Here is a 22,852-nt window from a genome sequence, read left to right on the forward strand (position 1 = left end):
CTGGGATCCCAACGATGTGGATGTTCGATCTCCATGACCTGTTTTCCAGGTCATCGATTTTGTAGTCCTGCAGGCGAACTTGTTTTTGCAGCGCCTTCATTGTCATCTGTCTCTCCGCCGCTCTATCCTCGCTATCGGACATCCGTTTCTCCAATTCGCCGGTGCGACGAACTGTGTCTGTCAGTCGCTCCTCAAGCCCCGCAATTTGGTCTGATAATTGTTTTAATTGGGGTTCCATAGCCCCTTTTACCGCCTCCGTGATTTGCTGAAGCTGCATGGCGGTTGTGATGATTGTCCCGGTCCTGGGCTACGCGCCATCTTGGGTTCGCCTGCTGCATGCGGTTTGTCATTTTCTTTTTTCCAGGCATCTCGGCGTTTCCCCTGATAACGAAGGGGTCCATACACTAGACTCGCTGTTCCTTCTCGGACTGGGCACTCCGTTGTTTATTTCAAGGTGATTTCGGGCGCTTAGGTTCGGGGTTGCCTCGGAGAGGAACCAACAGACGTCTGTTCCTCTCAATGCATCACGTGACCTCTCCCCAGTTATGCCAAGTAAAACTTGGTGTAAATGCTGACACCTAAATTATGCACGGATTGGGTGTATTCTGTAATGCACATAGATTTTAGAAACGCCCACAACCACACCCCATTTTCATCTATGCAACTTAGAATTTAGGTGCATCATGTTACAGAATATGCTTAGACAGTTGTGTGTGTAATTCTAATTCCAATTAGTATCAATAATTGCTTAAGTGGCAATTAGCGCTGATTGGCTTAACTAAGTTGGGTGCGAATACGACTATATTTGCATACGCAACTTTAGTTGCACTATATAGAATCCGGAGGATCATGCTAGGCTAGTATTTTATAGCAGACTCCTTGAATACCTTGTCTTATCTGAAATACACATTGAGGTCAATATTCAAAAGGGTTACTGGGCAGGAGAGGCTTTTGCCCAGTTAAACCCTGCTGAGCTAGCCGGCCACTGAAATTCAGCAGTATTTAACTGGGTAGAGTCATTGACTGTCACCACTAACTGGCCCTCCTCTAACCAGCTAGGCTAGGGGTGAGATGGGGGAGGAGTTAGCAACATAACTGGTTAGCAGCAATATTTAGGCCATAGCTCATAAAGTTAGAATAGCAAAACAGATGTCCTAACTTTATGCGCCTAGTTAACTGGGCACCAGTCTGAATATCGGCCACTGCTCGGTTAACTTCGGGGCAGTGGAGATGCCCCTGAATATTCACTGTCGGGTGCTGCGGATGCCCCAGGATTGAATATCCTGGGTTGGGTCAGCCCATGGCTGGAAGCAGCTTATATGTCCCTTAATGCCATGGCCTGAATATTACCCCCATTGTGTCACTGAACATGTACATAGAAATGGTGCCATGCACAACAATAATGGCCATTTTACAAATGTACACATTAAAAAAAAAAAAAGTTGTGGCACAATACAAACATACATATAGATGGTAACATGTAAACATGTATGTGGTTATTTTACTAAACACATGTATGTCCTGCCTTTTATGTGTTTGTGTGTGTATAGCTATCTGTATCTATATAGATATATGTAAACCTGTACATGCAAGAGAGGGAACGGCATTCAAAATTAAAGTTTGCCCCAAGGGAGGTGGTTTTGAACTTCAGAAAGATAAGTGTATTTTCCCCCTAAAACACAACTTAAAAAGAATGGTTAGCCATGGGTTCTGCATGACAATTCATGCTTTGCTACTGTAAAACATGGAATACACAAGTACCTGGAAGGCCTGTCCAGAATACATTTTTCTTAAACCTGTATATGCTTCTGAAGTTCATACTGGAATAAAGATCATTTATATATGATAGTTGGGCAGACTGGATGGACCGTACAGGTCTTTTTCTTCCATCACTTACTATGTTACTATGTATGTATTTACCTATAAGAGAGGAAGTTATCAAGGTGTGGTAAAAGGCAATATTACCCACCAAAATAAGGGGGCAGAACAACCCTACGTATAGAACGAGACCAGAAGAAAGAGTAGGGATGGACAATTGATCTTCCAATAAAATCCAAAAGGAGGCTTGCAAATGTGCTTTGAATAAAGATTTTTATCCTCCATTTGTGTAAAGATTCAATATTTGTTGGAGTAACAGAAGACACGACATGGAGACGTGTTTTGGCATTAGAACACCTGCATCAGGAATCATATAATCATATTGAATCCTTTTCAGTCAGTGGATGTTACAAACGCACCAGGAAAAAAGAACAACAGTCACAGCAGCAAAATGACATATAGACACGTATTCACAAAATTATAGAAATCTAGCCAAGTAGGCGTACATTCATGTGTAGGCAAGCTATTGTCAACATGTTTTTTAGTATGTGACCTCTGTCAACTTAAATATCACCGCAGCAAATTTTGTCAGGCTGTGTCAGGGATTTTTAAGTCGCATTACGGGGCAAGTAATTCTTAAATTGCTTAAACAGAGAGGGGTCCTTTTACTAAGCTGCAGTAAAAAGGGCCCTGCGCTAGCTTTGGGGGCTATTTTTTGCTGCTCTCTGTGGCCTTTTTTACTGCAGCAGGTAAAAATACCTGAAAATAGTCATGGCCATGCAGTAAGATTGCTCTTACCCTGTGGCCATGCGAAGGGGAACATTTAACCACCACCCATTGAGGTGGCAGTAAGGGTTTCTGCTCTAACCTGGTGGTAACTGAGTAGTGCTTAGCGCCACCCGATTACTTCTGGGTTAGCACCATGCTAGAAAATAGCCAGCAGTGTCCCTAGCGCTTCAGATGACGCGTGCTGGGGCTGGAACTACCGCTGGCACCTGCTTTGGGCCGGCGGTAGTTATAGATTAGCATGCTGTAAGCCCGCGTTGGGCTTACTGCCACTTTGTAAAAGGGCCCCAGAGGCTTTAAGGTGTTTCCAGAAAAAACTGATGAATTTCGGGAGGGAATTCCACTATTTGGTACAGAGGTAAAGGAATCCTGACATGTAGATTGAATTCTAGATCAGATTTTTGCAACTGGGATAATGGAGGGTTAGCTAATCTCTTGAACCAGGGAGAGCATTGTGAAGGGAGAGATAAATTAAAGGTTGCATGTTGTTCTGGCTTTGATTGGGAGCCAGTGTAACTATATAAGCAAAGGGGCTGCGCTATATGATTGCAATGCAAATTTTTATGTTTTAGCAGCATGCAATTTTTTTTCTTTTGTAAAATGTAGTAATTGTAAGGTTCCCGTACAATTGTTTTGTATTTCAGTTCCATATCATCAAGCTGATCAATCCATAGACTGGTGGGTTGTGTCCATCTACCAGCAGGTGGAGATAGAGAGCAAACTTTTGCCTCCCTATATGTGGTCATGTGCTGCCGGAAACTCCTCAGTATGTTCTCTATCTCAGCAGGTGGTGGTCACACACAGCAGCAGCTCTGGCTAGGTCTCCAAGCCTAATTTTTAGGTTTTGTTGAGTACCTGGGGTTGAGGGCTCTTCTTGAGCAAGTGCAAACCTGGTGGTGCCAGGTCACTCCTTTTCTCCCCCCTCCCGCTGGCTCCGTTTAAAAAAAAAAAAAATTTTGGACGTCCTTAAGGGCGTTTATTTAGACGTTTATTTAAACGTTTATTGCAGCTACTCACTGGGACACCAGGTCGTTACAGCTCGGAGCGAGAAGCAGGTAATTTTTACCTTTTTATAGCGGGCAGGGGGTTCCCCGATCGATCTCCACGTGGCCTATGGCGTCGGAGGGCGAGGGCGCGAAGAATCGCTCCCCGGACCGCGCGTGCGCTTCTAGTGGGGATGCGGGGGTCTTAAAGTCTGACTCGCCCTTGTTGGATGTCAGTTCGGAGGCCGGTCAGTGTCCCGGGTCTTCCTCCGGTGCGGCGGTTTTTCCCGCCATAAACGCCCATCCCCCGCTGCTCGCCTCCGCCATCTTGGCCGGCCACGCTGCTCGGACGGCTTCTTCTTGGGCCGCCCTTGAGCTGGGAGACGTTAATGCCATGGACGCCCTTGATTTGGGCGACGGCAAAAAAAGCGGCTAAAGTTAAGCGCCGTTCTTCCCGCGCGGCTCCTTCGCGGAGTGTCGCGCCGGACGCCATCTTGGATGCGCAGCATGTTTCTCCCCCGCTCTTGCGAGCGCCGGTTGAGGGTGCGTCTAGGGCTGTGGCCCAGGCGGCTGAAGTGCACAGTCTGGGGGGTTTCTCCCCCGAGTTTATTTTGCTGCTGCATCAGGCCTTCCTTATGCAGAACGCTGCCCCTTCTTCCTTGTCCGATAAAGGGGTTGAGGCCCCCGGAAGTAAACGCCCTCGGGTGGATTCCCAGGCCTTAGAGGATTTTGTCTCCTCTGATGTAGATGAGGGCAGCGTATCTGAGTTCTCCCAACGGTCCTTTGCGGATTTCTTGGAGGAGACGGATTCCCGCTCGGATGGAGCGGATGACCCCTCTGCAGCGCGGATTTTTCACTCAGAGGATTTGCCCAACCTGTTACTGCAGGCCATGAGCACTTTGAAGATTTCCTCTCCAGAGGACGTGTCTCCCTCAGCCTCTGTTGGCTCCGCCATTATGCTGGGGACGAAGCGCCCGCCTAGAACCTTCCACGTGCATGATGCCATGCACACCTTAATTTCGGCTCAATGGGATGTCCCGGAAGCGAGCCTTAAAGTGGCTAGGGCTATGTCCCGCCTCTATCCTTTGCCTGAAAGTGAACGGGAAGCCTTTCTTTGGCCTACCGTGGATTCTTTAATCACTGCGGTGACTAAGAAAACGGCGTTGCCGGTGGAAGGTGGCACGGCCCTAAAGGACGCCCAAGACAGAAGATTGGAGGCGGCCTTAAGGTCGTCCTTCGAGGCGGCTGCCTTAAGTTTACAGGCCTCGGTTTGCGGCTCCTGTGTGGCCAGGGTGTGCCTGACGATTGTGCAGCGGGCTTCCCCCTCTGATCCTTCCTTGAGGGATGATTGGCCGGCCCTGGAATCGGGCTTCGCTTATTTGGCAGACTTACTGTATGATGTCTTGAGAGCCTCGGCTAAAGGTATGGCTCAGACAGTCTCTGCGCGGCGCTGGCTTTGGCTGAAACATTGGTCTGCTGACCACGCCTCTAAGTCCCGCCTGGCTAAGTTGCCTTTTAAAGGCAAGCTGCTCTTTGGGGTCGAGCTGGACAAGATTGTGACCGATCTCGGCACGTCTAAGGGCAAGAGGTTACCAGAGGTCAGGGCTCGGGCCAGTGCTCACCCCGGTATCTCCAGAGGACGGTTTCAGGAAGCCCGTCGGTACCGCCCGGGCAAGTCGGGCTCCTCTGCCCCCTCTTCCTTCAAGAGGAATTTCTCCCCCAAGCAGCATTCCTTTCAAAGAGACCGCCGTCCCGGAGGTGCGCCCTCCGGTCCTCCCCCAGGGTCTCGTACCCAATGACGAGGTCCTGGTCCATGGCCCAGTGCAGATTGGAGGACACCTGTCCTCGTTTCTGGGCGAGTGGACCAGAGTAACTTCAGACGCTTGGGTGCTGGAAGTCATCAGAGACGGCTACAAGCTAGAGTTCTGCCGACCCTTAAGAGATGGGTTTGTACTCTCTCCCTGCAAGTCTCCGGTCAAAGCTGTGGCAGTGCAGCAGACCTTGGACAATCTGATCCGCCTGGGTGCGGTTGTTCCGGTGCCAGAAAATCAGCTTGGCAAGGGACGTTACTCCATTTACTTTGTGGTACCAAAGAAAGGAGGTTCTGTACGGCCTATCCTCGACCTCAAAGGGGTCAATTGGGCCTTGAAAGTTCGGCACTTTCGCATGGAGACTCTCCGCTCTGTTATAGCGGCAGTGAAGGCAGGGGAGTTCCTGGCATCCTTGGACATCAAGGAAGCGTACTTGCATATTCCCATCTGGCCTCCTCATCAACGCTTTCTGCGTTTTGCAGTCCTGGGCCGACACTTCCAGTTCAGAGCCCTCCCGTTCGGGTTGGCTACTGCTCCGCGGACCTTCTCCAAAGTAATGGTGGTCATCGCGGCCTTCCTGCGAAAGGAAGGAGTACAAGTCCATCCTTATCTGGACGACTGGTTGATCCGAGCCCCCTCTTATGCAGAGTGCGGCAAAGCTGTGGACCGGGTGATTCCTCTTTTGAGCTCCCTGGGGTGGATCATCAACTGGGAGAAAAGCCAGCTGCGCCCGACTCAGTCCTGGAGTATCTGGGAGTTCGATGCGACACCCAAGAAGGCAGAGTGTTCCTGCCGGACAATCGGATTGTCAAACTTCAGGCTCAGGTGGACCAGTTCCTAGTAGCCTCTCCGCTTCGGGCTTGGGACTATGTGCAGCTGTTAGGCTCTATGACGGCCACGATGGATGTAGTGCCCTGGGCCAGGGCTCATATGAGACCACTTCAACACTCTCTGCTGCAGCGCTGGACTCCGGTGTCGGAGGATTATGCTGTGCGCCTTCCCTTGGACCCAGCAGTGCGCAAGGCGCTGAGCTGGTGGCTGAAGACAGACAAGTTGTCTGCAGGAATGCCTCTTGTGACCCCGGAGTGGATTGTCGTCACGACGGATGCCTCTTTGACGGGCTGGGGAGCCCACTGCATGGGAAGGACAGCGCAGGGGCTCTGGTCTGCTGCAGAGGCAAAGTGGTCTATCAACCTCCTGGAACTCAGAGCCATTCGGTTGGCGCTTGTGGAGTTCCTCCCGGTACTGGCGTTGAAGCCAGTACGGGTCCTGTCGGACAATGCCACGGCTGTGGCCTATGTCAACCGCCAGGGAGGTACCAAGAGCGCCCCTCTAGCCAAGGAAGCCATGAATCTATGCCAGTGGGCGGAAGCGAACCTGGAACAGCTGTCAGCGGCCCACATTGCCGGAGTCATGAATGTCAAGGCGGACTTTCTCAGTCGCCATACCTTGGATCCCGGAGAGTGGCAGTTATCGGCTCAGGCGTTCTTGGACATCACGAAGCGCTGGGGCCAGCCGAGCCTAGATCTGATGGCGTCATCGGCCAATTGTCAAGTGCCGCGCTTTTTCAGCAGAGGACGGGACCCTCGATCTCTGGGAGTAGATGCTCTTCTCCAACAGTGGCCGACACAAGAGCTTCTCTGTGTTCCCGCCCTGGCTCATGTTGGGCAGGGTACTAGACCGGGTGGCAAAGCATCCGGGCCGGATAATCCTGGTGGGTCCGGACTGGCCCAGACGTCCCTGGTATGTGGACTTGATCAGGCTCTCAGTGGACGACCCTCTGCGGCTGCCAGTGCAGCAGGGCCTGTTGCATCAGGGTCCCGTGGTGATGGAGGATCCCTCCCCCTTTGGTCTTACGGCCTGGCTATTGAGCGGCAGCGTCTGAGGAAGAAGGGCTTCTCAGACAAGGTCATCGCCACTATGCTGAGAGCGAGGAAGCACTCTACTTCTACTGCTTACGCCAGGGTTTGGCGTACCTTTGCAGCGTGGTGTGAAGCAGGCTCACTTTCTCCCTTCACTGCTCCAATTTCTTCAGTGCTGGCGTTCCTGCAAGAAGGTCTGGAGAAAGGCCTGTCGCTCAGTTCCCTTAAAGTCCAGGTGGCGGCTCTGGCTTGCTTCAGGGGCCGCCTGAAGGGTGCTTCCCTGGCTTCGCAGCCAGATGTGGTACGTTTTCTCAAGGGAGTTAATCACATGCGCCCTCCTCTGCGCTCAGTGGTGCCTGCGTGGAATCTCAATCTGGTGCTAAGAGCCTTGCAGAAGCCGCCTTTTGAACCCTTGTCGAGGGCATCTCTGAAAGACCTGATGTTGAAAGCAGTCTTTTTGGTGGCTATCACTTCAGCCAGAAGAGTTTCCGAGCTCCAGGCACTCTCATGTCGAGAGCCTTTTCTGCAGTTCACTGAGGCAGGAGTGACTATTCGCACAGTGCCTTCCTTCCTGCCCAAGATTGTTTCTCGCTTCCATGTGAATCAGCAGCTCTGTCTCCCTTCCTTTCGTAGGGAGGACTACCCGGAGGAATACTCTGCTCTCAAATTTCTGGATGTGAGACGAGTCATCATCAGATACTTGGAAGTGACCAATGATTTCCGGAAATCGGATCATCTGTTTGTTCTGTTTGCAGGTCCTCGTAAGGGTCTGCAGGCTGCTAAGCCTACAGTGGCAAGATGGGTCAAGGAAGCCATTGCAGCGGCTTATGTGACCGCGGGGAAGGTGCCGCCTATCCAGCTGAAGGCTCACTCCACTAGAGCTCAGGCGGCCTCGATGGCAGAGGCCGGGTCCGTCTCCTTGGAAGAGATTTGCAAGGCGGCAACTTGGGCATCGGCCCATACCTTCTCCAGGCATTACCGCTTGACTGTGGCTGCTCGGGCGGAGGCCCGGTTTGGAGCTTCAGTGTTGCGGTCAGGGATTTCTATGTCCCGCCCTGGGTGAGTACTGCTTCGGTACATCCCACCAGTCTATGGATTGATCAGCTTGATGATATGGAAGGTAAAATTATGTATCATATCTGATAATTTTCTTTCCATTAATCATAGCTGATCAATCCATAGCCCCTCCCAGATATCTGTACTGTTTATATTCTGGTTGCATTTCAGGTTCAAGTTTAGTCTTCAGTTCCTGTTCAGGAGGACTTCGTGTTCAAGTTCTTTTTTCACTTGGATTCTTCAAGAGTTGAGACGAGTTTGTGTTACAGTGAGCTGCTGCATTCCTCTCCCCTCCGTTTTACGGGGCTGGATTGAGACCTAAATTCTGCCGGCGCTCCCTCCCGCTTTGTGCGGCTGTAGGGCAGCTTTGTACCCCTCCCGCTTCGGCGGTGTTAGGGTCAGTCAGCTCCTCCCGCGGTTGCGGTTGCAGGATAAGCCAGATCCCCCCGCATCGGCGGGGTGGTGTCCCTCCCCCGCTCCGCAGGGATGAGCTGGACGGATTCCCCTCCCCCACTTGTGTGGAGATGAGCTGGGTTAATTCCCCTCCCCCGTTTCGGCGGTGGTGAGCTGGGCAGAGTGTCCCTTTGTGGGTGTAATTCTCTAAGTGCTGAGTCCTGCGGATGGAGCTTTGATATCGACATACTGAGGAGTTTCCGGCAGCACATGACCACATATAGGGAGGCAAAAGTTTGCTCTCTATCTCCACCTGCTGGTAGATGGACACAACCCACCAGTGTATGGATTGATCAGCTATGATTAATGGAAAGAAAATTATCAGGTATGATACATAATTTTACCATGTGGCAACACTATTTAGGAGAGGCACTGAATGTTTTTCAGGACATGGCGGGGTGGAAATGGTTGCAATGATCATGTTTATGGAAAATTTCTATGTTTTATTTGTCCCCATCCTTCTCTCCAATTAGAGCGCAATGATTAAAAGAAATCAAGTTGCCTATGTCCGGCCACCAGAGCCCTCCTTCCTGACCCAGTTTAAGAAGAAGATCGGGTTCCAAGAGGGGCCGACAGTTGATACCAAGGTAACGGGGACCTGTGTTCTCATCTCCTCAGACCTACTTAACAATGACCAGAGTAATAACCAGATATCCTAGTGTAATAAGCTTTCAAAAACCATATATGGGTTTGTTTTACAAATATGTGATATTTTTTTCAATATTCTTATTTGGGGACAATTTAAGTTATCACCATACAAAGAATTCTGGATCAGTAAAGCCACTACAACCCTGCACTATGGTGATACCTGATCACTTTTACACAAAGGGGTTGAAAAATAATACTTATAAAAATGTATATGTCCGGCTTCTTACGGAAGCTCAGTTTGTGAGCCCTTGGACCACTGCCGAGGAGCGGCAGTGGCAGGCCAAACCACCCCCAAACCAGAGACAGGGCAGAACAGGACTGCAACCCCGGACTGGAGTTGCAGCAGAGGCAAACAAGCTGGAACAGGCAGAGCAGGAAACAGCTAGGCTTCACCTGCACTTGACCGCTGTTCCCCAGGAGTTGAGCCCCTGGGTGCAGGCGGCGAGCAGGACTTTGCAGGACAGGGCAGGAGCTGGATACCAACAGGCAACACACAACAGAGTTAGGACTAAAAGCTGCCAAGCAGCCACTAAGACAGAAACACAGACAGGAGGGAGTCAGGACTAAAAGCGGCCAAGCAGCCACTAATAAAAAACACAGACCCAAGACAAGGAAATGCAGACCAGAAACAAGACTAGGAACTAAACAATAAAACCAGAGCTAACTACACACAAACAAACAAGAACCAGGCAAGAACTCAGAATAAAACTGGACTTTTGAATAGTTCATGGCAAAAGAAATCCAGAGAAGAGGTTTTCAACTGGAGTGCTCTAGCAGACATGCTATGCTGGTTGTACTATGCCAACAGCGCCACAATAAATTCTTTTCTTTTCCTTCTTCCCACCCGCTGTGCAGTCTCCTCCAGCCAGCACAGGGCATCTTAGCTGCTGCTTCCCCTTGCAGTCAGAAAGATATGGGGCCCCAGTGGTGTGCTGAAACCAGCTCGCATGAGTTTTTCTGGTTCTGACCCTCCTGCTGCCACATAGCTATTTAAAAATGGCTGCCGACACTTCCAGCAGCAGCCTTGCAAGACTTTTTTTCTCCTGAAAAAGGGCTTCTAAAACAGACATCATGTTATGAGAATCAGGTGCTCAACATTCAGAGTTTCTATCTATTTACTTATTTATGGCATTTTATCCCACATTAAACATGAATTAGATTGGAACCTGGGAGCATTTAAAATCTTTTTTTTTTCCCCTGGAGTAATGCATTGCCCCCCCCCCCCCCCCCCCCCCCCCAGGCTCTCTCCTCGAGTATAGCCAGCTCTGCAATTTGAGGGGGGAACATGCAGAGGTGGACTGGTCCACCCTGCGCCCCCCCCCCCACCCCAAATTGCAGGGCTGGCTATACCCGGGGAGAGAGCCTGTTAAAAATTTACCAGCACACCAGTGTGCGGCCCCATAGTCTTTCTGGAAGGGGGAAAGTTGATTCCACCAGGACAGCAGGAAGGAAAATTTAAAGGAAGATGCTGCTATTATATTTGCTGCTTCTTGTGTATTTCTTTTTTTGGAGTATGGGGAATTACTTTCATTGTTTAAAGAAGAGTTACAAGACATTTAAATCTATAAGGAAAATTGTTTTATCTGATAATTTTCTTTCCTTTAATCTGAGCAGATCAGTTCAGGATCAACCAGCAGATGGAGACTGAAGAAGAAAGTAGCGTGATGCCTCTCATAAGGGCACTGCACACTCATAGTCTCTCAGTATTTTGACTGACAAAGCAACGGAGGTTTACCTACATCTATCTGTCTATCAGTTGTATCAAAGATATAACATACTCATGCCTTAGTCAAGTAAAAAGTGACATTGATATGAGGAGCTTAGGGGCTCTTTTACTAAACCGAATAAGCATCTAAGCATGCCCAACATGCGCTAAAATGGAGTTACCGCCCAGATACTGCGTAGCTCTTGAGGTCATTTCATTTTTTGCGCTATCGGACGCACGCCAGGTGGCATTTGACGCATGTAGGTCATTACTGCCTGGTTACCGTGTGAGACTTTACCACTGGATCTGTGGCTGGTGGTAAGGTCTCAGACCTAAAATGGACGCATGCCAATTTTGATTTTGCCGCAGGTCCATTTTCGGCTAAAATAAAAAAAAAAGGCCTTTTTTGCAGGCGTGCTGAAAAATAGATCTGCGAGCGCCTACACTACCGCAGGCCATTTTTCAGCGCACCTTAGTAAAAGGACCCCTTAGTCAACAACAGAGACAACTGAAACCTTTGAAGAGGAAAAATGTGAATCTGCTTGTAGCGGGGTTTGAAGTGCAGTCATGCACAGATGAAATATTACAGCAGAAGCGACAAGGCTGCTGAAGCAGAGTTTCATGACGTAGAAGAAAAGACTTAGCCTTAATCCAAATTTCACAAAGGAAGGCATGCCAATCTAAAAGAGAAATAAAACAAAATTCTTATTGACTGGTTAATACCTCTAAATGTAGACTTAACTAATAAGGAAGGGTTTTCGGACTGATCTACTCGGACTAAAGAAAAAAAATTATCAGGTAAGACTACACTTTTTCTATTTTGTCATCCGAACAGATCAGTCGAGTGGGATGTAGCAAAGCAGCTCCCAGATAGGGTGGGAGTAAATGTATGCAGGCCATTCGGCTTAACTCGTGGCATAAGAACTCCCAAAATAGTAGATTAGAGACTAAAAAGGAAAATATCTTAGGTAGTTTCCAAAGAATGACTTAACAACCCATGATTTAGAAAAAACAGTAGTAGTGTGTATCATGCAGAATCCGCAATAGAAAAAAAGTGAGTGACTATGAAGGCTTGTAGGCAGTGGAAGAGGAGAACCAATGTATAGATTTTAAATGCACATCAGTTCTTGAGAGAAGAAGGGAATTTGTAAAGAAACACCTTAGAGAGGCCAGAGAATGGGTTGTGAGACAAGCTGCACCAGATATCTGGAGAATAAAAATCAGAGTGGCCAACTGTCCATCAAATTTCTAGTAGTCTGGTGAAGGTCCAATTACAGAAGACCACTGCAACTGAAGGTGCTGAATGAAGCTTCAAAAACTGTTTAACATCTGCATATGGCAAGTGTAAAACTAGATGCTGAACTATACTAGATTGCAAAACCACAACACAGCTGCACTCGAGGCTGCCATAGAGATCTATAAAGTAGGTGAAGAGTCCAACTGCATTGCAAATCTACAAAGTGAGGAGTTCAGAAGTAGTGAAGAAGCAGGGAAGGTACCGGCAACAACAACATGCATAAAAAGGGTGCATGGATTTGATATATTGTCTTTCTTGTTTCTTTAGACAACTAAAGAGGTTTACATATACTTATGACTTGTTAAATCTCAAGAACGTAGTTCTGCTGAAAACTAAGGGAATGATACACTCTGCTTACAGTCATGGAGAAGCAGAACCATATTGTATCCTTCTAAAAAAAATAATTACCGTAAATAATAAGCCTGAAGCTGAATTTGAAACTGAAGACAGGAGATGACTCAAAAGAAACAATCTCAATTAGGACATTGGAAAGGACAAAAACGAAGAAACAGGATTCTATTAAAATGCATGAATCCTAACTGACCCCCCCCCCCCCCCAAAGGTATCTATGAGTCAAAGGAGAAATAAGTGCAAGTGAAAGAACGACTGCAGTCAGGAAAACAGATCCATTGGATAAGCTGAGCTTATGTAAAGGGCTTCTCTTGTTACTGAAAAGAAATCCCAGGAGTGATTAGAGAAGAAACTCTGGAGAGTCCAAGTAGGTAAGTGGTGGATGGAATAAGAGAATAGCATCAGCTGAATTGCTAGGCAAGAAATAAATCTAAGAATTGCAAGATTGCATTTATCTTGTGTTAGCTGAAGCCACGATGACAAGCTATGCTGTAGACACAGGGGCAATCTGAGTTGAAGCCACGGCAACAAGTTATATCACAGACATGGTGGAAAGCTAGATTCCATATCATCATGCTGATCAATCCATAGACTGATGGGTTGTGTCCATCTACCAGCAGGTGGAGATAGAGAGCAATCCTTTTGCCTCCCTATATGTGGTCATGTGCTGCCGGATATTCCTCAGTATGTTCTCTATCTCAGCAGGTGGTGGTCACACACAGCAGCAGCTCTGGCTAGGTCTCCAAGCCTAATTTTTAGGTTTTGTTGAGTACCTGGGGTTGAGGGCTCTTCTTGAGCAAGTGCAAACCCGGTAGTGCCAGGTCCCTCCTTTTCTCCCCCCTCCTGCTGGCTCCGTTTAAAAAAAAAAAAAATTTGGACGTCCTTTTAAGGGTGTTTAATTTCAACGTTTATTTCAACGTTTATTGCAGCTGCTCACTGGGACACCAGTTCGTTACAGCTCGGAGCGAGAAGCAGGTAATTTTACCTTTTTATAGCGGGCAGGGGGTTCCCCGTTCGATCTCCACGTGGCTTATGGCGTCGGAGGGCAAGGGTGCGAAGATTCGTTGCCCAGACCGCGTGTGTGCGTCTAGCGGGGATGCGGGGGTTTCAAAGACTGAATCGGCTTTGTTGAGCATCAGTTTGGAGTCCGGTCAGTGTCCCGGTTCTTCCTACGGTGTGGCGGTTTTTCCCGCCATAAGCGCCCATCCCCCGCTGCTCGCCACCCCCCCCCCCCCCCCCATTTTGGCCGGCCACTCTGCTCGGACGGCTTCTTCTTGGGCCGCCCTCGAGCTGGGAGACGTTAATACTATGGTCGCCATTGATTCGGGCGATGGTAAGAAAGCGGCCAAAGTTAAGCACCGTTCTTCCCGCGCGGCTCCTTCTTGGAGTTTCGCGCCGGACGCCATTTTGGATGCGCAGCACGTTTCTCCCCCGCTCTTGCGAGCGCTGGATGAGGGTGCGTCTAGGGCCGTGGACCAAGCTGCAGAAGTGCACAGTTCGGGGGGCTTCTCCCCTGAGTTCATTTTGCTGCTGCATCAGGCTTTTCTTATGCAAAACGCTGCCCCTACCCCCCTGTCTGATAAAGGGGTTGAGGCCTCCGGAAGCAAACGCCCTCGGGTGGATTTCCAGGCCCTAGAGGACTCTGTCTCCTCTGATGTAGATGAGGGCAGCGTATCTGAGTTCTCCTAACGGTCCTTTGGGGATTTCTTGGAGGAGACGGATTCCCGCTCGGATGGAGCGGATGACCCCTCTGCAGCGCGGATCTTTCGCTCAGAGGATTTGCCCAACCTGTTAGTGCAGGCCATGAGCATTTTGAAGATTTCCTCTCCGGAGGACGTCTCTCCTTCAACCCCTGTTGGCTCCGCCATTATGCTGGGGACGAAACGCCCGCCTAGAACCTTCCACGTGCATGAGGCCATGCGCACCTTGATTTCGGCTCAATGGGATGTCCCAGAAGTGAGCCTCAAAGTGGCTAGGGCTATGTCCCGCCTCTATCCTCTGCCTGAAGGTGAACGGGAGGCCTTTCTTTGGCCTACCGAGGATTCTTTAATCACTGCGGTGACTGAGAAAACGGCGTTGCCGGTGGAAGGTGGCATGGCCCTAAAGGACGCCCAAGACAGAAGATTGGAGGCGGCCTTAAGGTCGTCCTTTGAGGCGGCTGCTTTAAGTTTGCAGGCCTCAGTTTGCGGCTCCTATGTGGCCAGGGCGTGCCTGACGATTGTGCAGCGGGCTTCCCCCTCGGATCCTTCCTTGAGGGCTGATCGGCCGGCCCTGGAATCGGGCTTGGCTTATTTGGCAGACTTGCTGTATGATGTCTTGAGAGCCTCAGCTAAAGGTATGGCTCAGACAGTCTCTGCGCGGCTTGGCTGAAGCATTGGTCTGCTGACCACGCCTCTAAGTCTCGCCTGGCTAAGTTGCCTTTTAAAGGCAAGCTGCTCTTTGGGGTCGAGCTGGACAAAATTGTGACCGATCTCGGCACGTCTAAGGGCAAGAGGTTACCAGAGGTCAGGGCTCGGGCCAGTGGGACTCGCCCCGGTTCCTCCAAAGGACGGTTTCAGGAAGCCCGTCGGTATCGCCCGGGCAAGTCGGGCTCCTCTGCCCCCTCTTCCTTCAAGAGGAACTTCTCCCCCAAGCAGCATTCCTTTCGCAGAGACCGCCGTCCCGGAGGTGCGTCCTCCCCCAGGGTCTCGTACCCAATGACGGGGCCCTGGTTCATGGCCCAGTGCGGATTGGAGGACGCCTGTCCTCGTTTCTGGGCGAGTGGACCAGAGTAACTTCAGACACTTGAGTGCTGGAAGTCATCAGAGACGGCTACAAGCTAGAGTTCTGCCGACCCTTAAGAGACGGGTTTGTCCTCTCTCCCTGCAAGTCTCCGGTCAAAGCTGTGGCAGTGCAGCAGACTTTGGACAATCTGATCCGCCTGGGTGTGGTCGTTCCGGTGCCAGAAGATCAGCTTGGCAAGGGACGTTACACCATTTACTTTGTGGTACCAAAGAAAGGAGGTTCTGTACGGCCTATCCTCGACCTCAAAGGGGTCAATCGGGCCTTGAAAGTTCGGCACTTCCGAATGGAGACTCTCCGCTGTGTTATAGCGGCAGTGAAGGCAGGGGAGTTCCTGGCATCCTTGGACATCAAGGAAGCTTACTTGCATATTCCCATCTGGCCTCCTCAATGCTTTCTGTGTTTTGCAGTCCTGGGCCGACACTTCCAGTTCAGAGCCCTCCCGTTCGGGTTGGCTACTGCTCCGCGGACCTTCTCCAAAGTAATGGTGGTCATCGCGGCCTTCCTACGAAAGGAAGGAGTACAAGTCCATCCTTATCTGGACTACTGGTTAATCCGAGCCCCCTCTTATGCAGAGTGCGGCAGAGCTGTAGACTGGGTGAGTGCTCTTTTGAGCTCCCTGGGGTGGATCATCAACTGGGAGAAAAGCCAGCTACGCCCGACTCAGTCCCTGGAGTTATCTGGGAGTTCGTTTCGACACCCAAGTGGGCAGAGTGTTCTTGCCGGACAATCGGATTGTCAAGCTTCAGGCTCAGGTGGACCAGTTCCTAGTAACCTCTCCTCTTCGGGCTTGGGACTATGTGCAGCTGTTGGGCTCTATGACGGCCATGATGGAAGTAGTGCCCTGGGCCAGGGCTCATATGAGACCACTACAACTCTCTCTGCTGCAGCGCTGGACTCCAGTGTCGGAGGATTACGCTGTGCGCCTTCCCTTGGACCCAGCGGTGCGCAAGGCGCTGAGCTGGTGGCTGAGGACAGACAAGTTGTCCGCAGGGATGCCTCTTTTGACCCCGGAGTGGGTTGTCGTCACGACGGACGCCTCTTTGACTGGCTGGGGAGCCCACTGCTTGGGAAGGACAGCGCAGGGGCTCTGGTCTCCTGCAGAGGCAAAGTGGTCTATCAACCTCCTGGAACTCAGAGCCATTCGGTTGGCGCTTTTGGAGTTTCTCCCGGTACTGGCGTTGAAGCCGGTACGGGTCCTGTCGGACAATGCCACGGCTGTGGCCTACGTCAATCGCCAAGGAGGTACCAAGAGCGCCCCTCTAGCCAAGGAGGCCATGAATCTATGCCAGTGGGCGGAAGCGAACCTGGAACAGCTGTTGGCGGCCCACATTGCGGGAGTCATGAATGTCAAGGCGGACTTTCTCAGTCGCCATACCTTGGAGCCCGGAGAGTGGCAGCTATCGGCTCAGGCGTTCTTGGACATCACGAAGCGCTGGGGCCAGCCGAGCCTGGATCTGATGGCGTCATCGGCCAATTGCCAAGTGCCGCGCTTTTTCAGCAGAGGACGGGACCCTCGATCTCTGGGAGTAGATGCTCTTCTCCAACAGTGGCCGACACAGGAGCTTCTCTGTGTGTTCCCGCCCTGGCCCATGTTGGGCAGGGTGCTAGACCGGGTGGCAAAGCATCCGGGCCGGATAATCCTGGTGGGTCCGGACTGGCCCAGACGTCCCTGTTATGCGGACGTGATCAGGCTCTCAGTGGACGGCCCTCTGCGACTGCCAGCGGGGCCGGGCCTGTTGCATCAGGGTCCCGTGGTGATGGAGGATCCCTCCCCCTTTGGTCTTACGGCCTGGCTATTGAGCGGCAGCGTCTGAGGAAGAAGGGCTTCTCAGACAAGGTCATCGCCACTATGCTGAGAGCGAGGAAGCGCTCTACTTCTACTGCTTACGCCAAGGTTTGGCGTACCTTTGCATCGTGGTGTGAGGCAGGCTCCCTTTCTCCCTTCACTGCTCCAATTTCTTCAGTGTTGGCGTTCCTGCAAGAAGGTATGGAGAAAGGCCTGCCGCTCAGTTCCCTTAAAGTCCAGGTAGCGGCTCTGGCTTGCTTCAGGGGCTGCCTGAAGGGTGCTTCCCTGGCTTCGCAGCCAGATGTGGTGCGCTTTCTCAAGGGAGTTAATCACCTGCGCCCTCCTCTGCACTCAGTGGTACCTGCGTGGAATCTCAATCTGGTGCTAAGAGCCTTGCAGAAGCTGCCTTTTGAACCCTTGTCGAGGGCATCGCTGAAAGACCTGACGTTGAAAGCAGCCTTTTTGGTGGCTATCACTTCAGCCAGAAGAGTTTCCGAGCTCCAGGCGCTGTCATGTCGAGAGCCCTTTCTGCAGTTCACTGAGGCAGGAGTGACTATTCGCACAGTGCCTTCCTTCCTGCCCAAGATTGTTTCTCGCTTCCATGTGAATCAGCAGCTCTGTCTCCCATCCTTTCGTATGGAGGACTACCCAGAGGAGTACTCTGCTCTCAAATATCTAGATGTGAGACGAGTCATCATCAGATACTTGGAAGTGACCAATGATTTCCAGAAGTCGGATCATCTGTTTGTTCTGTTTGCAGGTCCTCGTAAGGGTCTGCAGGCTGCTAAGCCTACAGTGGCAAGATGGGTCAAGGAAGCCATTGCAGCGGCTTATGTGGCTTCGGGGAAGGTGCCGCCTATCCGGCTGAAAGCTCACTCCACTAGAGCTCAGGCGGCCTCGATGGCAGAGGCCGGGTCCGTCTCCTTGGAGGAGATTTGCAAGGCGGCAACTTGGGCATCGGCTCATACCTTCTCCAGGCATTACCGCTTGACTGTGGCTGCTCGGGCGGAGGCCCGGTTTGCAGCTTCAGTGTTGCGGTCAGGGATTTCTATGTCCCGCCCTGGGTGAGTACTGCTTCGGTACATCCCACCAGTCTATGGATTGATCAGCATGATGATATGGAAGGTAAAATTATGTATCATACCTGATAATTTTCTTTCCATTAATCATAGCTGATCAATCCATAGCCCCTCCCAGATATCTGTACTGTTTATATTCTGGTTGCATTTCAGGTTCAAGTTTAGTCTTCAGTTCCTGTTCAGGAGGACTTCGTGTTCAAGTTTTTTCAGTTGAATTCTTCAGGAGTTGAGATGATTTTGTGTTACAGTGAGCTGCTGCATTCCTCTCCCCTCCGTTTTACGGGGCTGGATTGAGACCTAAATTCTGCCGGCGCTCCCTCCCGCTTCGTGCGGCTGTAGGGCAGCTTTGTACCCCTCCCGCTTCGGCGGTGTTAGGGTCAGTCAGCTCCTCCCGCGGTTGCAGGATAAGCCAGATCCCCCCGCATCGGCGGGGTGGTGTCCCTCCCCCGCTCCGCGGGGATGAGCTGGACGGATTCCCCTCCCCCACTTGTGTGGGGATGAGCTGGGTTAATTCCCCTCCCCCGTTTCGGCGGTGGTGAGCTGGGCAGAGTGTCCTTTTGTGGGTGTAATTCTCGAAGTGCTGAGTCCTGCGGATGGAGCTTTGATATCGACATACTGAGGAGTATCTGGCAGCACATGACCACATATAGGGAGGCAAAAGGATTGCTCTCTATCTCCACCTGCTGGTAGATGGACACAACCCACCAGGCTATGGATTGATCAGCTATGATTAATGGAAAGAAAATTATCAGGTATGATACATAATTTTGCCCTGAAGCAAAGGTGACAAACTGTGAACAAACAAGTTTGAAGCCATGTTGACAGGCTGTGCCACAGAGACAATGGCCGCAGATACGATGGCAAGTGGTGCTGCTGACACTGTAAGAAGTTGTGCTGAAAGAATGATGGCAATTCTGCTGAAGCCACATGGGAACAATGTACTGAAGCATATACATCCCGGAGTAGTGATTGAATACTGTGTGCAATTCTGGTCACCGTATAAAAAAAAAAAGATATAGTGAAATTAGAAAGGTACAGAGAAGGGCGACAAAAATGAGAAAGGGGATGGGATGACTTCACTATGAGGAAAGGCTAAAGCGGCTAGGGCTTTTCAGCTTGGAGAAAAGACGGCTGCGGGGAGGTGTGGTAGAAGTCTATAAAATAATGAGTGGAGTGGAATGGGTAGATGTGAATCACTTGTTTACTCTTTCCAAAAACACTAGGACTAGGAGACACGCAATGAAGCTACAAAGTAGTAAATTTAAAACTAATCAGAAAAAATTATTTCTTCACTCAATGTGTAATTAAACTCTGAAATTTGTTGCCAGAGAATGCGGTAAGAGCAGTTAGCAGGGTTTAAAAAAGGTTTGGCTAACTTCCTAAAAGAAAAGCCCATAAGCCATTATTAAAATGGTCTTGGGAAAATTCACTGCTTATTTCTAGGATATACAACATAAAATGTATTGTACTGGTTTGAGATCTTTGCAGGTACTTGTGACCTGGATTGGCCACTGTTGGAAACAGGATATTGGACTTGATGGACCTTTGGTCTGTCCCAGTATGTCAATGCTTATTTTCTTATGTTCTAAGTTAATCTAGGTAAGACCACAATGGCAACCAGAGTAAAATCTAAGTTGAAAAGGACTTGGAACCTGAAAGGTGGGGTAAATTGAAGGGGATGATTATTCAAACTACCTCCCGCGGTCTGCGCTGAGTTTGGATATTCAATGTTGGGCCATTTCTGGTGACTGGCATTGAATATCGAGTTTATTTTTGGCCAGTTCCAACTTAACTGGCCAAGCCAATATTCAGCGCTGGCTGGTTAAGTTACAACCAGCCAAAGACAGGCTTGCTATTGACGTGGCCAAATTTGGCTGCCAAACTTACCCGGCGATACACCTAAAAATCGGCGGATAATTGGTTATATCGCATAACACAACCGGCTATCTGCCGCTGAATATTGCCGGGTAGCCAGCTAAGTACCATTTAACAAGCCAGGTACTGTTCCTGGCCGATTAAATGGTTTTGAATATATATATATATATATTTTTTTTTTTGGGGGGGGGGGGGGGGAGTTGTTAAGCTGACTGAAAAGCAGCTATGCTTTGCCGAATTCTAGGTTACAAGCTTGGTAGAGAGCAGTTTAATGCAAGCTGTATAGCTTGAATAAAACTATGGTGCCAAGCTGAGCAATACTTGGTACTGAGCTCATCTAAATCTCTGCTGATAAATTTTGATCACGTTCAACAAACCACAGTGACAAGGTGAGTCAATTCCAAACTGACGAGCCTAGCCGAGAAAGTTCAAAAGTCTATCCAGCTTATTTTCGAAAGACAAGGGCGCCCAAAAAGCGACACAAAATTGCATTGTGTTTGTCGGTGGTGGGAGTGACCTTCTATGGAATGGAGGCACTAAATGCACTGGTGGCTTACATGTCAGAGGAAGAGGTGACGCACCGCAGGAGGTACTCATGCCCCAGAGTTTTCAGGCCCCGCAGCAGTTTCCTAGACCTCATTGACCTGCAGTGTCTCACTAGGTACCGCTTTGATAGGGCTGCCATTCAGCACCTTAGTGACCATCTTTGCAGCCCAGGACCCGTAGGAACAACCCCATCCCTGTGCACCTAAAGATCACTGCTTCTCTATCTGTTCTGGCCACTGGGAGTTTCCAGTCTGTCCTAGCTGTCAACACGGGTCTCACCTAGGCTTCCATTCCTAACTGCCTCACACAGTTCCTTGATGTCTTCCTTACCCACACCTCTGAGTACATCACCTTCCCCAGCACCCCCGAGGCCCTGCAGAACAACATGACTGCCTTCTACACCGTAGCTCGCTTCTCCTCAGTCATAGGCTATACTAAGATTCCCCCCCCCCCCCCCCCCCCCGGGAACGAGAGGCCACTTACAGGAACAGGAAAGCATTCCATTCCATGAATATGCAAGTTGTGTGTGACGCCCAGGGGGAGATTCTAGACGTGTGTGCCCAATACCCAGGTTCCACCCATGATGCCTATATATTGCAGCACTCAGGAATCATCCGCAGGTTTGACCGATGGGAGATCACCGGCGGATGGATCTGCCCAAACTATACCTCCTCCATAACCCACCCACACCTCCACAAGGTACCCGCTCCAAACAATACACACTCATCTTTCTCATTCTGCTTCTCCCCAAAGGTGACAGAGGCTACCCACAGCGGAGTTGGCTCATGACCCCCATAGTGCACCCAGAAACAGGGTCAGAAGAGAACTACATCAGACCACCCGTGGCATCATCGAGCGCACCTTTGGAGAACTTAAGAACAGGTTCCGATGTCTGGACCGTTCTGGAGGGGAGCTCCTGTACAGCCCCCAAAAGGTGGCAGAGATATTTCTGGCCTGCTGCAAGCTACATAATTTGGCCCTGCGCAGAGGACAGGTCCTCCCAGAAGAGCCACAGCCACCAGAGCAGCAGGCCCCAGATGAAGAGGATGAGGAGCCCCCTCCACCTCCCGCCACAGAGCAGAGCAGAGTGCACACCAGTTGGGGGTCAGAGCCAGGAAAAGACTGATCGAGAAAAGTTTTGTGTGAGAGTAAGCTTACATTTATTTATATCCTAAGTATTTACATACCACCCCCACCCTCACCCCCCAGCATGTCCCCTCACTTACCCCGCCCCCTCCCCTGGCCCCATCCCTTCCTACCCCTCCCACCGTGTTCCTTTGCAGCTAGTCTGTTCAGACTGCTCTGATGAGCTGCTCCCACTGTCCTCCTCTGTATCCACCTCTGTATCCACAAGGCAGCCTGCTGCCTCGGCTGCCCTGTGGAAGTCCGGCTACCTTGCACACTGTCTCGCCCTTCAACCTGGGCACAGGACCTAGAAGGGGATCTGGTGTGGTGGCTTCTGCACCAGTGGCTGGGGAGGCAGGCGATCTCAAGGTCTTCCTCTTAGCCAGTGGTTGCTGTGCAGTGGAGGATGTTGACGCCAGTTCTTGGTGCTGCATCAGGGCTGGAGTAGGTGCTGTCAGGTCACGGCGTAGGCCCTCGATGCTATGCTCCAGCCGTTGGAGTTGCTGGACCATATTACTTTGGGCCTGTACCGCTTCCTGCTGTACCTGGAGCGCTTCCCACTGCAGCTCTATTTTCTGCCACCGGTACTCCTCCATCTGCACATTCTGGCGCAGCAATTGAGTGGCGATGCGCAGTAGTTGCCTCCTCTGGCTGGATAGCCTCTGGCGAGGAGGTGCCCCCCTCTCTGCATCTTCATCAGCAAAAGCTGCAGGTGGTGGAGGTAGAGCCTCTGTTGCAAGTGGTGGAGGGGTGGCCTAGTGGTTAGAGTGGTGGACTCTGGTCCTGGGGAACTGAGGAACTGAGTTCGATTCCCACTTCAGGCACAGGCAGCTCCTTGTGACTCTGGGCAAGTCACTTAACCCTCCATTGCCCCAGGTACAAATAAG

At 50.6% G+C, this 22,852-nt stretch overlaps 1 protein-coding gene across 1 annotated transcript in view; it reads left to right on the forward strand.

The window, feature by feature from the left end:
• Positions 1 to 22,852, forward strand: part of KIAA1143 (KIAA1143 ortholog) — a 124,171-nt gene that overhangs the window by 19,732 nt on the left and 81,587 nt on the right. The window contains 1 exon segment of the mRNA XM_030209310.1: positions 9,243 to 9,356. Within this exon segment, the coding sequence (XP_030065170.1) occupies positions 9,249 to 9,356 (108 nt within the window). The 5' untranslated portion in view covers positions 9,243 to 9,248.

The sequence above is a fragment of the Microcaecilia unicolor genome, chromosome 1 (genome assembly GCF_901765095.1).
Source record: "Microcaecilia unicolor chromosome 1, aMicUni1.1, whole genome shotgun sequence".
Taxonomy (NCBI): Eukaryota; Metazoa; Chordata; class Amphibia; order Gymnophiona; family Siphonopidae; genus Microcaecilia; species Microcaecilia unicolor.